The sequence below is a fragment of the Agelaius tricolor genome, unplaced genomic scaffold, assembly GCF_023055355.1.
Source record: "Agelaius tricolor isolate 1412-34295 unplaced genomic scaffold, bAgeTri1.0.p SCAF_27, whole genome shotgun sequence".
Lineage (NCBI taxonomy): Eukaryota > Metazoa > Chordata > Aves > Passeriformes > Icteridae > Agelaius > Agelaius tricolor.
In genome coordinates this window covers 8,559,420-8,574,389 of record NW_027269287.1, presented here as the reverse complement: position 1 = coordinate 8,574,389, position 14,970 = coordinate 8,559,420, and the positions used below count along the sequence as shown (strand labels likewise).

Below are 14,970 nucleotides of genomic sequence, written 5' to 3'. Positions count from 1 at the left end.
GGAGTTTTATATTGATGTTTAAATAACTGGATGCAGATATAACAGTATTTCTACTGTTGTGGAAGAACTGCCTGGTTCTTAAATCTTTTACTCATGCAAGTAACTCCATTAGGTTAGACTGCTCTTGATTTCTACCTCTGAAATTCATTAGTTTCAACAGTTAGTTTTGACTTGCAGTTTTGTAAGTGAGAAGGTACTGGATCCCATGGGACTGGGTAGATGTTTACAAGTTTCAGGACAGGGTTGATGCCTGTGAAATATTTCAGAATCAAGATTTAAAAGGAAATGAATATGCACATTGTTTGTTGTGACAATTTTCTTGCAGTAGTTAAAAAAATAAAACCTGTTAACTAACCTTTATGCTGTTCTCATGAATGAAGTAGCCTGGTCAGAACTTTGTCAAGCCTCATTCTTATGCTTTATTATAATTACATGTATGACAGCACAGGTGAAGAAACAAACATAGCTAGTAATGTATGGTCTATGGCAGTTCTATTTGTTACTCCAACAAACATTCATGTCACTGCATGAGTATGCATCCTCATTTTACATTTGTTTTGTGATGCAATATAAAATAGGATTGGAAGTCAATAAAATAGAGGCAAAGCTCACTTCAGTTAATGCAGTATATAATTTAGGCATTTTAAATTACAGATTATTGAGTTAGGAAAGGGAAAAAAAAGATTTCAGAAGGCAGTGGCAGTTTAGTTGACTCCTCAAAATTAAAGGTTAAAGGTATTTGTTTCCTTTTTGATGGCTTCATCAAAATGATGACTGAGGTACTGAAACAAACATGACCATATTGCCTAACAGCTTTTTTGCAGATAAAAAATATGTTAATATGTTTGTTATGACTTGAACTTTCAAATGCATGATGATTGCATTGAAGTTGCTTTAAATACTGCAGAGGTTACTTTTGTTTGTTCAGCATAATAAAAATACAGTTTGTTTCACTCCTTTTTACTTGCAGAAGTAAAAATGTGGTGACTCACTGGGGTTCACAAAAAGGGGCATAAACTACCAGTTTATATTACGTTGGTTTTTGTGTTGAAAAGAAATTATAGAAAAGATGAATGAGAATGAAGGAAATAATTTATTTCTTTTGAGCATTTTAATGAAAAATGTAATGTTGTCTGGAACTGCAAGCCCATGGTCACAGGTTTGCTGTGTAACATTGCATTACTTTATTTGACTGGGATGAGAGCTTCCCAGTTCCTGCAGTGCTCATGAGGCAAAGCTCACAGTTGCAGTTATTAATGCCTGTAATTACTGTACTTGACTTTTAAAATTTCACATGACAAATGTGGAAATGGCTTTCTTCACCATCTCCCCCAGATGTTTTAGGCTCATATATCTGTTGGAGTCTACAATTCATAAAAACCCCTCTACCACTGTCTGTCCAATAATAAAGGACCCATGTTCATTAATTTTTAGCTATTTTTTGAACATCATTCTAATAGTCACAACCTGTTTATCAGTCCTAGAGAAGGGGTGGCTGAAACCCTTACCAACCTTCAAAGAAATTTTACAAGTACTGTAGTGACATTTTTTTCAGTTTAATGCTTGAACAATCAACACAGTGCCCAATATATCTTCAGCTTCTCTCTTTTTATTCATTCTTAACATCTCTGAGGGCATATCTGTATGCCCTCATCTATAGGGAAGTGTTCAAAGGGTACCAATACACAGCACAGCTCAGATATTGTCCTCCCATAAAGACTGATGCATGTTTTTCTCAGAGCTGAAGCTACAACAGAGAAAAGTAGGGGTCAAGCTCAAGCTCTGCTTGTGTCATAACTTTTGCAAAGAATATGTATTTACTGAGGGCTCCTGTTAACTGCAGCATGGAAGGCTTTGCTGCTCATCCACGTAGGACTCAAACATCATTTTCACAGTGTCTTTATTCAGGCAGCTTTTCCTTGGCTTTATTTACCTGATGGGTGTCTTTGGGATTTCTCTTTTTGTGATTTGGCTTCAATTTTGCTTTTTTACCTGCACTTTTAGAAGTAGCACCATTTTAATTAAATGTGATCAAAGCATTAATTTATTTTAAAAAAATCAGTTAATCTCTCCCACTTTTCAGAACTCAGTAAGGCAGAGTTCATAATTTCAATAACAATAGGATTTACACAAACGTATAATCTAAAAAAAGTTGCTACAGTCCTGTTTGGAAGGATTCTTCCTCCTGCAATTAATAAATTTTAGTGTGATCTAGCATGTATTAGAATTAAGGCTATGATACAGTTTGAATTTATTCTTTCTAATACCTAAATTAATCTTACCTGCTGATTTGTACTAAAACTTGTTTGTGTTAGAAACTTTCTGGGTTTTTTAAATGATATAAAACACTTTATATTGCTATTTGGTTGTTAGGTTTTTTTCTCTTTATTTTTCCAAGTAATTCCAAGTGCTAAATAAAGTTACCAAGAGAGCACTAAAGTACTGTAATTTCAAAAAGCAGAGTTTCATTTGACAATATTTGTTTTAAAATACAACTGTACAAAGTAACCTTTATTCAGAAAGTGTGATGTAGGAAGCTTTTTCCAATTCACCTCAACTTTTAAAAGTTATGGATCAGTTAGGAGTCTCAGAGGAAACATAATTCAGTTTATGTTGCTAAATCTATTTTATAATACATTTTTTGTACAGCAATTCTCTATATGGAAAAATAGAACTTTGATTTTTAAAAATAGTTTAAAATAAATCTATCTAAGAATTTAGAATTCCACATTTAAATGTAGCTTTTAGTTTAAATTAAATTATATTTTAGAATTGAGACTATAAATTTGCTTAAGTTATATTCTGTAATGCAGTAGAAAGCCTGGAAAAGTAAAATGATGAGAAAAACTATTTTTATAGAGGTAATCCCAAATCAAATAGATCAACTATCTTGGTTTGAGACAATGGGCACTCTGAAATGAGTAACATACCCCTTGATTCCAACCAATCCCTTTCCACCAGTAAGGAACAAGATATGAGTAGATAGAAGTGAAAAAAAATGCCCCAAACCTGTTTAGTAACAGAATGCCAACAGGCCAAGGAAAAAAAAGTAACTTTTTGACAGCAAACTGATAAATCTCACAACCCCCAGTGAACAAAGAGAGGCCCCAGTGCTGGACATGCCCTTTCACAAGACATATCCAGCTGGAGGTGGCCACGTCTTGGCTGGAGGACAAGGTGAAGGTGATGTCACACCTCCATAGGCATGCTCCAGACAACCGCATCTTTCCCTCTGGAGCGGGAAGCCAACGACTTGAGCTGGCTTGACCAGCAGACACCTGTGGGACTTGACCAAAGGCAGCTCAAAGCCACCAAATGCAGCCTCTCCAAGATGTGCAAACCCCCCCCCCCAAAATTAAAAGAGAATCCAAAAAAGGAAGACAAAACCTTTGCCTGAGCAAAGACCAAACAGCCCACAAAGCATATACCACACAGCAAAGAACCGGAAATTGCCTCAGAGACAGGATTTAAAAAATGCCCATGACAGCGTTTCCAGGCACACACACAGCATACCTGCCTTGTGGAGTCTTACAGTAACAATTTTTGGGCATAACTGTTATGTTACTACAGTTACAATAACATAACTGTAAAAAATTCTAACTTTGATACTGAATTGGAATGATATCAAAAATTATAACCTACCTCAGAATATCGATGTGTTTTAATCCTACTAACAAATATGAAAATTAAAAGGCTGGAGTTTATTTTTCAATTGAAAGAATTAATGTGTTACTTTATTCTTAAAACAAAATACAGCAGCATGTAAGCAACAGCAGTGACAATATCTTGAAGAACATAAGGCTGAGCTACTTTATTTTAATGGCTGCTACTAATTTTCGGCATTAGCTATTTGAAAAGCCAAACTAGTTCCAGGCAAGTGCCCAGACAACATTTCTCCATTCAATTAACTGAAACATAAATGAAAAATACAAAATAAGGCTAAAATGGTGTATTTTAATTCAGTAAGGTGATGTGCTTTCCTCTCCATTTGAACTTGAATGAAACCAACTCATTCATTTGAATGAGAAGAAATGTCAGTAGTTAAATGGTAAAGTGTTGTGTTCCCACCAGGTTGAAGAGAGGCAGTGTGATTTACTTCTGTGGTATTGTGATGTTTCTGCTGAAATAGCCATGTGGTTTTTTTTAACTTCACTCTTTTACAGTTTTCTTTATTTTTCATATGCAGGTGGTTCAAAAGGGAATCTTAATTTTTCCATTTGAACTGTCTTGTCCTCCAGACTGAAGATTCAATAAACTGGGCTAGAAGTCCTGCTTAGAGTATAGCCTTTTTTCCATCTAAGAGACTCAAAAAATTCTTCAGGAAGAAGGGGTGTATGTAAGACCAAACCCGACTTGTTCAGAGTTTCACTGTTTAGGAGCAGCAACACTTTGCAGACATCATGTCCATTTAAAACAAACCTGAAGAAAAGGGCATATGGGAGGAGCAGATATGAACCTTGAGAACAAAGTTCCTGCCTCTATCATACAGAGGTATCTCCACAATATGGGCAGTTGAATTTCTGTTAGATAACCAATAAAAAAACCTTTAAATTTCATATTATGTTTGGGAAAGACAGAGCCCTCATCTCAGTCTGCAGCTCAGATTTCTGAGCAGCTCTGCTGCTGTCCTTATGGTGATCGGTCTTCCAGCCTCAGTGTGCTGGAGATCTGTCGGGCCAGACCCAGCAGTGGGGTTTTGGAGAAAACAGCTGGAGTCTGAGAAAGTGTGGTCACTACTGTAGTATCTTACAGTGAAAAAACCCTATCCTAGTCCCCCCAAAACCTCCACTACACAGTTCTATTTCTTGCAATATAAGTTGAGTTTAGGTTACAGGTCTGGAATGAACATGACCTTACCAGGTATGGGTGCTTTAATTTGGGTGGATCAGTGAACAGCTAGCAGCTTCTGCAGAGCTTTTTTGCCTCTAAATGCTGAACCAGAATACTGGTTTTAAGATGCTTAAGACTTGCTTGTCTGGAGTGATTCAAGAAGGAAAGGGAGTGGCAGTTTTCTGCAGTATCATTGAACACCGTTACATGATAACGACAACGAGCCAACAGGGGTCAAAATTAAGGGCTATGAACTCTCCTTGTGAGATTTCAGATTTACATTTGAAGTGCATTTTTTGCCTAGTCTTGTTAGACCTCATAAGATCCCTACGGGCTCACTTTTCAAGCTTATCTTGGTCCCCCTTAATGGTAGCACATTTGTCTGCTGTGTCAGCTGCACCGCTCAGTTTGGTGTCTTCCAGGCCATTCTGTCATCTGTTATTCTTTGTGTGCTGGTTTTACTAACAGGGAACTAAACTCCAAATATGCCACTTGCGCCCACCCCTTCTGATAATGGAGGGACAATAAGGAGAGATTATGTGATGAAAATAACAATTTACTAAAATCACAATAACCACAGCAGTATCAATAGTAAAAACTATTCAAAAAGAAGGGGGATTACCCACAAAAGAACATTCACCACCAGGAACAAAGAAAAACACTTCTCAAAGATACCACTAGGCGTGATCTCCAAACAAAGGCAATATGGTGAGGAGAGCTTCCACAGCATAGTGTTCTCTCCCACCCTTCCACCCAGCCCAAAAAGAGTGAAAAGCAGGGACAAAACAAAACCTGGAAGCTAGTTCATCTGGAAAAAGGAATTGTGCAGCTGCTGGCTAAGCTCAGTCCTCTGCACTTGCTTGAACTGCCACCTCCAACTCTGCTGCCTGGAGCTGTCCACCTCAACGCTGCAACTCCCATAGTAGAGCTACAGAGGAAAAATGGGAGGAGGGAAAAAAACAGGTGGGCAGCAGAAGAGACCAAGTTCACCATGGTTTAAGAGCATAGTCCACTCTGCTTTTGTGACCAAGGCAAGAGAGGTAAATTCCCAGTTTCTGGCCCTGGCTTTTTCCTGCCAAAGCTCTGCCCCCCAAGCATGATGTGGGTGGTATCAAATAAACAATGCTAAAAACTCCACCCCCTTTTCTCTTTAACTGGGACACTATGAAAATGTTTTAAATGTTGTCACATTATACAGAGTACACCAGAAATTATATTTTGGAGACAAATGAAAATGCTTCAATCAAAAAAAAGTGTAAAAGTTTGAAATAGAGTTGAAATGATTTTGTTAAAATGAGATGATAAGGGTAAACTTCATAAAATTTCTTCATCTCTCTTTTTGATATTTTCTTCTGCCAAGGACTTAAAAACTTTGGAAATTTTTTGCAGTTCTATAAAATGGGAAGTGTCATACCTTCATCTCCCTGTGAAATATGATCCTGTGCCTATTTATAATGATTTATATTCTCTGCACAGGGGTAGCTGATGTGTGCTTCTTTGGCTCTTTTAGTATCTTACTGAGTTCAGAATTATATCTGTACCTGATCTGTCTTCCTTTCCAAATCCATTTAGGAGCAAATTCATTAAAGTCCAGGAGAAACAGGGAATCTTACAGTATGTCATCCAATTCACTAAATCAGTAGCATTTTGTTTACTACTCAGCCCTCTGGGAGAAGAGCACTTTGCACCTAGATGTTTAGAAGATTTGCCTCTTAAAAAAAAAAAATTGTTTACTGGGTACGAAGCATCTCTTAGGTTTTTGCCCAGTAGCTGGAATGACTTCCCTACTCTTGTTCAGCTACATAGAAGTTTCAGTCAGTTTAGTTTCAGAGCTTAGTCAGATAGATCAGTTTGGTGACCATATAATATGAATAAATAAAAAAAGTATGTTTAGTCAGATAGATCAGTTTGGTGACCATATAACATGAATAAATAAAAAAAGTATGTTTAGTTGTACTATAAACATAGTACAACTAAAGTGTATGTATAGGTCTGTTGAAAATGTTTATCTACAAAGACTACTTCTAAAGATATTAGGACTTCTTTACACCCACTGTCCATTCTTTTTCCTTTGGCCAGGCAATATTTCCCTATTTATTTTTTAAAGAAATCATGCCTCTGTGTAAAAAAAAAAGGAGAGTATTAGGATTTCTCAAGGATATATCAGTGAAACTGCCAGCAGTCTGTAGCAGTAGTAAAGTAGTTAGCTCTGATGTTTCTGTCTTCAGACTGCTTTTCTCTGAGAATGCCTCTAGGACCTGGGAGTTAAAAGTATAAAAAACAATTTAACAAGAACATACACAATGATAAGTTTTATTGTGCTGTAGTTACATGGTTTAATTCTTCTTCCTAGTGGTCCAAGGAATTGGAAGGTCTAAGTAAATTCCCATTAAGGTAAGAGAAGGCAAAAATGCTTTTAGTAATGCTGGTGTTACTTTGCTGTGAAAGGCACTGGCACTTAGTGATTATGAATTTAATTACACTTAAAAGATTTGGGCTTGTTTTAATTCCTTGTCAGTTGCGAACTAAAGCTGTAGATCTCACAATTCTAAATGATCACTATTATTATCAGAAAACCAATGGTGTTTGGAAGACATTGCATTGCAATTACCATACATAATTCCAAGGACTTAATTCTGTCTTCTCAGCCCAAGTTCTCAGAGGGAGTAGATCTGAACAAGGATTACAAAGCCTCATGCTGTCCCCCTTGGGATGGAAGCATGCAGATGCCTGCAGTATGTTCCATGAATGGCTAAACTGTAGAACCTCCAGGAGTACAGTTAAATAAATTTAGGTAATCTCCTAAATTTACGGTTTGGATGCCCTCAGAGTGGTGAGCTAGAGTTAATCTTCAGTAAGTAACTAAATAAATAAACACCTTAAACTAGTGCAAGACAAAACACTGAGGGCTGGATGATATTGAGACCTTGTAGCACAAAACAGGATGGATGCTTATTTTTGTTGTAATATGGCCTTTCTGTTTAAACAGTTCTGTGAAGTTGTAAAATCCAGTTGCCTGTCTGAGCTGAGTCTGTTCAGTAACGTGTGCCTTTGTAGACACACACACAAAGTAGTGGGTTTCTAATGCACTCTGAAGGCAGCAAGGTCTATAAAAGTTCAGTTACCTTTATAGGTTACTGGTGGGGTGAGTATGCACTTTACAGGTCTCTGAAGACTTACAAAGCAAGACTAGCATCACTTCAATCTTAGCTAGCACTAGCACTTCAATCTTATTTGAGACTAATGATAAGTCCAGGAAACATCCAGAAAGTAACTGATTACATCCCTCTGTCTCAGGGAAGCATGCCATCACTTGCACTTGCACTAAGCTTGGCACCAAATTTCAGTGATTGTTATAAATAATAGAGATGTAGAAAGAGTGCAACAGTACCATGATGCTACTGGACTGTGCTACAGGCTTTTAAAATCAGAATAAACTTTAGTTGCTGCAGTCAAAAGTAATGGAGTAGAACAGAGTAGAAGAGAATAGAATAGAATAGAATAGGATAGAATAGAATTGGAAGGGATCTACAGTGCTCATCTAGTTGACAAATTCAGGGCTGACCAACAGTTCCAGCACATTATTAAGGGCATTGTCCAAATGCCTCATAAATACTGAGAGGCTTGGGGCATTCACAGCCTCCCCAAAAAGCCTGTTTGACTATCCTCTTGGTAAAGAAAGTTCAGTGTGAACCTCCTTTGATGCCATTCTGAACCATTCTGACACATCCCTGAATCCTAGTGGGAAGAGATCAACAGCTTCATCTCCTTGTCCCCTCCTCAGGAAGCTGTAGAGAGCAATGAGGTTACACCTCAGCCTTCTATTCTCCAAGCCAAAGTGCTCAGCCTCACTTCACAAGCTATGCCTTCCATGCTATTTGCCAGCTTTGTTGGCCTCCTCTGGATGCATTCAAGGACTTTTACATCCTTCTTAAATTGTGGGATCCAGACCTGCAGTGAGTACTCTAAATGAGCCTTACCAAAGCTGAGTATGATGAGATAACCACCTCCTTTCTCTGGCTGGTTATGCAGTATTTGAGGTACTCCAGGATGCAGTTTGGCTTCATGGTTGCCCACATACATGGCTGACTCACACTTAGCTTCATGTCAGTCGGCACCCACAGGTTGCTGTCTGCAGGGCTGTGCTCCGGCCACTTCACTCCCATTTTACGCTTGTCCTGGTTACTTAATCCCCAGTGCAGAATCCAGCATTTTAGCTTTAAATTTCATCCCATTAATCATAGCTCTGATCTATCCAGATGCATCTGCCAGGCCTTTAGTCTCTCAAGAGGATCAACAGCAGCTCCCAGTTTGGTATCATCAGCGAACATGCTAATGGAGCATTTAAATCCTATATCCAGATTGTTGTTAAATATATTGAACAGAGCTGGTCCTAGGACTGAGCCCTGAGGAATAGGACTGTTGACTGGCCACCAGCCAGATGTAACCCAGTTCGCTACAACTGAGCTCACTTGTGTTGTGGAGGTATGCCAGTTCAGCTGGAATTGCCTTTCAGAGAGAAGGCAGCATGAAAATTACTCTACTACTGATATACTCATTAGTCTTAGACAAACCTATTCCTATTTAATTTATGATAAACTAAATTGTTTTAACAGAATGTTTTGGTATTTTTGTTACACTAGACATAAGTTACTCTTCCAAAATAAAGATATTGATGGACTACCCACACAGACTGGTATTGATATCGTAGATCCAGTTTTCCCTGTTAAGTGAATTAATTTAAATTTTTGCTTTTTTCTGTCAATATCAGTGTTTTATTTGTAGTCTACTTTCAAATTTTCCCAAGATTTTTGTTTTCTAATATTCTAAATATTCTTGGAATTTGTGAGTGACTTACTTCCAGTTCTCTTCAAGTCTTTACTGCTGAGCTCTCAAGTTTCCTGCGTGTGTATTCTTATGGATGCAAATTAAGAAATCTGAGGGGTTTTTTAAGGTGAAAGTTTTCAAATGTTGCTCCATCCTCTTTGGTGATATCATTTAGCTCTATTTGGAAAGCCAAGCCTGTTTCATGAGATCACTTTGAGTTTTAACTTGAAATGAGAAAAAACTTTTTTTGCTCATCATTGAGGAACTTGAAACTAAATTATGAGGTATCTTACAAGATTTGCAGTGTGCTAGTAGGTAAAATTCCAAATGAGCTGGAGGGGCATTCTCCCAAAGACAAGGAGACTGTATATTTGTAGGTGAGTGAAACTGAAGTTTCAAGTTAAAAATGAAAAATGAAAGCAGACATATTGATGACTCTGGAAAAGAAGACTTATTTTTCAAATTGTGAACGCCATGTCATTTCACCATTTATATTTCTATTGTGTACTGAAGGGATGAGCAAGAAGCATTTTTATTGCACCATTTGAAATTTGCATATTATCCTATGAAGTTACCATTTCCATCTTTCTTTCTTGTACTTTTTGCTCTCATTTGATAGAACAGGAAAACTATTCCTGTTGTATAGTCCAATGCTGTGAATGTCCTTTTTATAGTTTAATTATATAAGTAACCAAGTCCAGTGTGTTTTACAGTACATTTCCTTAAGCAAACTAAATGGAAAAAAAAACTTTAATGATTTTTATACTTGCTGTTTGAGGACAAGTTTGGATATAGATTGATATAGAATTACCTGAAGTACTGCATATAAATTAAACATTAAAAAGGTAGATATAGCCAGACTAAGCAGCTCAGTTATAATCTTTGGTTATGCAGTTACTGCCTCAAGGATACTTCATCTACTTCATATCATATGTCCTTCTTTTGAAAGATGATCAGTGGGTTCAAGTAACATTTCAGCTCAGAGGAAATTGCATAATTTATAGACTTTCCAAAATGAAAAACAGGAAACCAGTTTCATTAAATTAAGTCTTCCACTCCTTTTTTTTCTTTTGTGCTCTTACAGATTGGAACATTGAAGGACTACTACCACTTCTACCATAGTAAAACAATTAAAAGGTCAGTTCTCTCAAGTAGAGGTACCCACAGCTTCATTTCAATGGAACCAAAGGTAAGAAAATCCATGCATGTGTCTGAGGAAAAAGCCTTTGCATTTTTTATATGAAATACTATACCAGAGGACATTCACCTGAATGGCATATAGCATTACAAGAATTACCCTATCTGTTTTCTAAGGTTCTACTTCTCATTAAAACAAAGTGAAGAAGATACCATGCTATTAAGTATATGCTATTCTTGGAACAGAAAGTGCACGATTGTTCCTAGATGAGTACTTGAATTTTGATAATGCACTAATTGCTGTGCTTCTCTGCAAAACCACACACGTAAGATCTGTGTCTTCAGATTTCTTCTGTGAAGCAACCAGCTTTAAAAATAAAAATGGGCAATGTGGGATGGTACACTGTTCAGAGGAAAGTTTCTCTTGCTTTTTTTCTTGTCTTCTCCTGGACGTGGTCTACAACGGATTAAAAATAGTACTCTTTTCAGTGGTCCTTTTGGTAGTTTAACTGATCATAATTTTAAGATCTGCATGAAAAATGGTGCCATTTTTTGTAGCATACACTATAATAGGTAGCTGTCAACACAATTTAATTACTGGTTTATAGTTAAATAGAATATCTTCATGTATCCTACCCACAACACACTTTTGTTTGAATTCTTTAATTTCAGTGATTAGTAGCTTATTCACTGACTGCAGAATTGTATTGCCTCTGGTTTTCTTTTAGAAAAAAATTTTGGTGAGGATCCCATTAGCTTTTTTATGCTGTTCATGCAATGAAGTCTTGCCAACAAGCCCCCAGGCCCCTGGTGTGGTAATAACAGAGTCAAGCTTTTTTAAATTATTGGATGATGAATGTTCTCTGTGAAGGGTTTGTCAGGTTTTACTCAACAAATCATTTATGAGAAGTAAAAGTTACTGGTGAAAGAGTTTGAGCACTGTACAAATTGAGCATCATAGAGGAATACTTCGGCCATCTGGAAAACTGTGTTTAGGTCTGAAGTTCCTCTTGAGGATGGGACAATACTAGGAATGTACACAAAAAAAACTCTGCTCAATCCTCTCTTGATAGGCCTGAACTGCTTAACCCTTTGAGACCACCAGCAGCTCTGCTGAGCAGTGTATACTGAGGGTTAGTATAAAAGTGGCCAGGACCCAAATCTCCATTCCCATGAGTACTGAGACCCACCACTCAAACAGCAAGCATGTAGAATAGGTAAAAATGCAAAAGGAAGGGTAGGTGTTCACATCTGCATCAGTCCATGCTCTTTCCATATGCACGAAGGTGGAGCAATTAACACACCGATGCAGAAGTTTGCATGCATGTACCACTATAAACTGTGATGTTACACCCAGCTTCCAGATACCCCATCTGCACCTCTGGCAGGCAGTCCAGAATACTTTGGCTAGAATAGTGAGAGACTCTGAGGCAGAATACAGCAGAAAATCAAAATGATCATTTATTTATTATGCTGTTTAGGTCTTGTCTCCAATATGTGCTGCTTTTGGTATAGACTTTCTAAATTTCGAAACCATTACGTATCACTTCAATATTGAGAAGTTCTAGTGAGGGTTGTACAAGGTACCCAACCCTGTTTATGATTCTGTACCCAAAGAGAAGCTGATGTTCTTATACCTAGATCTGGCAAGAAGTGTTTGTATGATTCACTTTGTGACTGCTTCACTGAACCTAGGTTTGGGAACTCTTATGTGGCTGCAGACAGGTCAGTAAATGGACATGTATTTGTAGCATAAGGACAACTTTGTCCTCAGTGTGTATAACATTTAATGATTATTAAAGCAGACTGGCAAGTTAATTATTCTATATAAGCTAGTTCTTTTAAAACAAAAGGTTTAATATTGTGTATAAGGCACATTGCATTGCTGTGAGAATTTGCAAGTACTGCACACTACTGTGTTTATGAGTGTAATGGTATCTAATGCCAATATTTGCTGCAGATTAGTCAGCATGGGTATTTGGGAACAAAGAAACACTGAGGTTGATTTATTTTCCAAATAATTTAATGGTTGCTGAAAAAGCTCTCCCTTTTACATGCACGTGGAATTAGCCTGTTCTGTGTTGCTTCAAACATGGATCACTAATTTATTCCTTTACAAATTTTTTAAGGATGGAATTCTGATTGAATTGCATACATTTGTTATGTAAATAGCCTCCATATAATGGAAAAAATGATGAATTTTGGTATTTCTGAATTATTTTAATGGATAGTGTTTGATTTCATTGTGTGAATGCACAATGAAAGATGTAGAACTAATAGAAAATCTTGTTATTGTGGATTTAAATTAATGAATTGTTTTGAAAATCTTTTGTTTGATTTTTTTCTTCTGGAAAAGCCTCTTGACACTGTTATAAACAATATGAATAGATGCAACAAGGAACATAATAACTGGGTGTGGCACTTAGTGCTGTGGCCTAGTTGACAAGATGGGGGTTGATCAAAGGTTGGACTTTGAGGTATTTATCAGCCTTTTGTGATTCTGTGATAAACTGAAGACGTGGGTTGCACATTTTTACACTTTCCCCAGCGTTAGCCTGTATTAACCTCATATCATCTGTATTTAGATGAAAAGGTAAAGGATATACAGTATAACACAGTATTGTCAATTGTCATCCACATATTTACCTAGCAGTGCTACATGTTGTCATTTAGCAAAGAAAAAGATTAAACAGTTTTAGGAAAAGATGCGTGAGAAAGGCTGTAATTTCCTTAACATAGATTGTAATGGAGAAAATTTGAAACATAGCTTTATTTGCATTATCTTTCTCAGCCAGTGAATAGTTATGTGGTGTTTTGCATGTCCTAATGGGAAAACACAGAAGTGGAAGAAGTCTGTGGATTTAAAGGAGAGACCAAAGCCAACTGGATGAAATCTATTAACAGAGGTTTCTGGTCTCTCCAGCCGATGTGCTGTTTGTGGTTGGCTTTTGGCAAGGGTCAATGAGAGCACCACACCATGAATCAAAAGCTTTTTTTAGCTTCATAGTTTGCTCTGCAAAGTTATTTTGGTGATCCCACTATGCATGAAACAATAGGAGTAGGAGCAAAAAATAAGTGGGAAGATGTACAGAATGAGTCCATAGTTGAAAGGTATCAGGAAGCTCTAATTGGCTATTAAATAGTTGAGTGTATTGATGGTAGACAATCTGCTGAAATCAGACTATTACAGCATTTCTAGGGCTGAGAAGAAAGAACTGAGGCATGCCTCTGGGTTTGCTGCAGTAGTGAAATCAAGAATCACAAAGTGGGAAACATTTTAAGTGAAGATTGAAACTGCAGCCTGAAGGCCAGACTTTTCATCAATAAAAACAATCAGGGAAACCAGGTGGAGCTTTTCTATTAGTAAAGAGATTGCAACTCCAATGAAATGTAAGAGTTGAAGTGTCTATGCATGACAATGGTACATGTAAATTAAATGGACAGCACAACTGGAATTTTTATTTTATTTATCTTTTTATTTTGAACTGATACATAAAATAAAGAATTTTTAGTCAAGAACCGTGATAATCAAATTTGTGATTCATATGGTAAAAAAAATCCCACAAAATAGGTGGCATAAATAATCCTAGAAGATGACTGTTCTTAAGGTAATAGAGGGCAGATAAAAGATTGATAATATACTCAAATAGATGTACTAAAGTTTGTTCTATTTTTCTCATGAGATCCCCAGAGTCTCCCATCACAACAGAGATCTGAAAAAGACATCTGGCCCACAGTAATGCTAAAAACCATGCAATGAATAATTTGTTTTCCTGTTAAGTGTGACATCAGCCAACTTTGGAGCATAGTGCATCTTTGTCAATCTCTACTAAGATGGCATCTCATATTTTTCTAATTTTAATGAATTTTGGGTAGGTTTATTTGTGGTTTGAATCCTGTTTGATGGGTCATAAAAACATAAAGACTACATAAGATAAGACCAGAAAGATTTACAGTCTTATTGAAATAAGAAATAAGGCTACCTTTTCATAAGGAAGATACTCTGCTTGAGCACAATTTTGCAGTAGTGTCATGCCTTTGTCATCTGTATGCCAGGATCAGAATACCTGGGAAAACATTACTCCCAGACACTTATATTTTATGCAGCCTGATCTAACCCCACACAGAGTGTAGGAGTATGATGGAGCAGAAAGCCTTATCTTTGCCAAATCAAGA

The 14,970-nt window shown here is 37.0% G+C and overlaps 1 protein-coding gene across 2 annotated transcripts in view; it reads left to right on the top strand.

Annotated features, from left to right (window-relative positions):
• Positions 1–14,970, top strand: part of PCSK5 (proprotein convertase subtilisin/kexin type 5) — a 229,819-nt gene that overhangs the window by 13,405 nt on the left and 201,444 nt on the right. For both annotated transcript variants that reach the window (XM_071448591.1, XM_071448590.1), the window contains exon 2: positions 10,742–10,846. In XM_071448591.1, the coding sequence (XP_071304692.1) occupies positions 10,742–10,846 (105 nt within the window). The remainder of the gene's footprint in view (positions 1–10,741; positions 10,847–14,970) is intronic.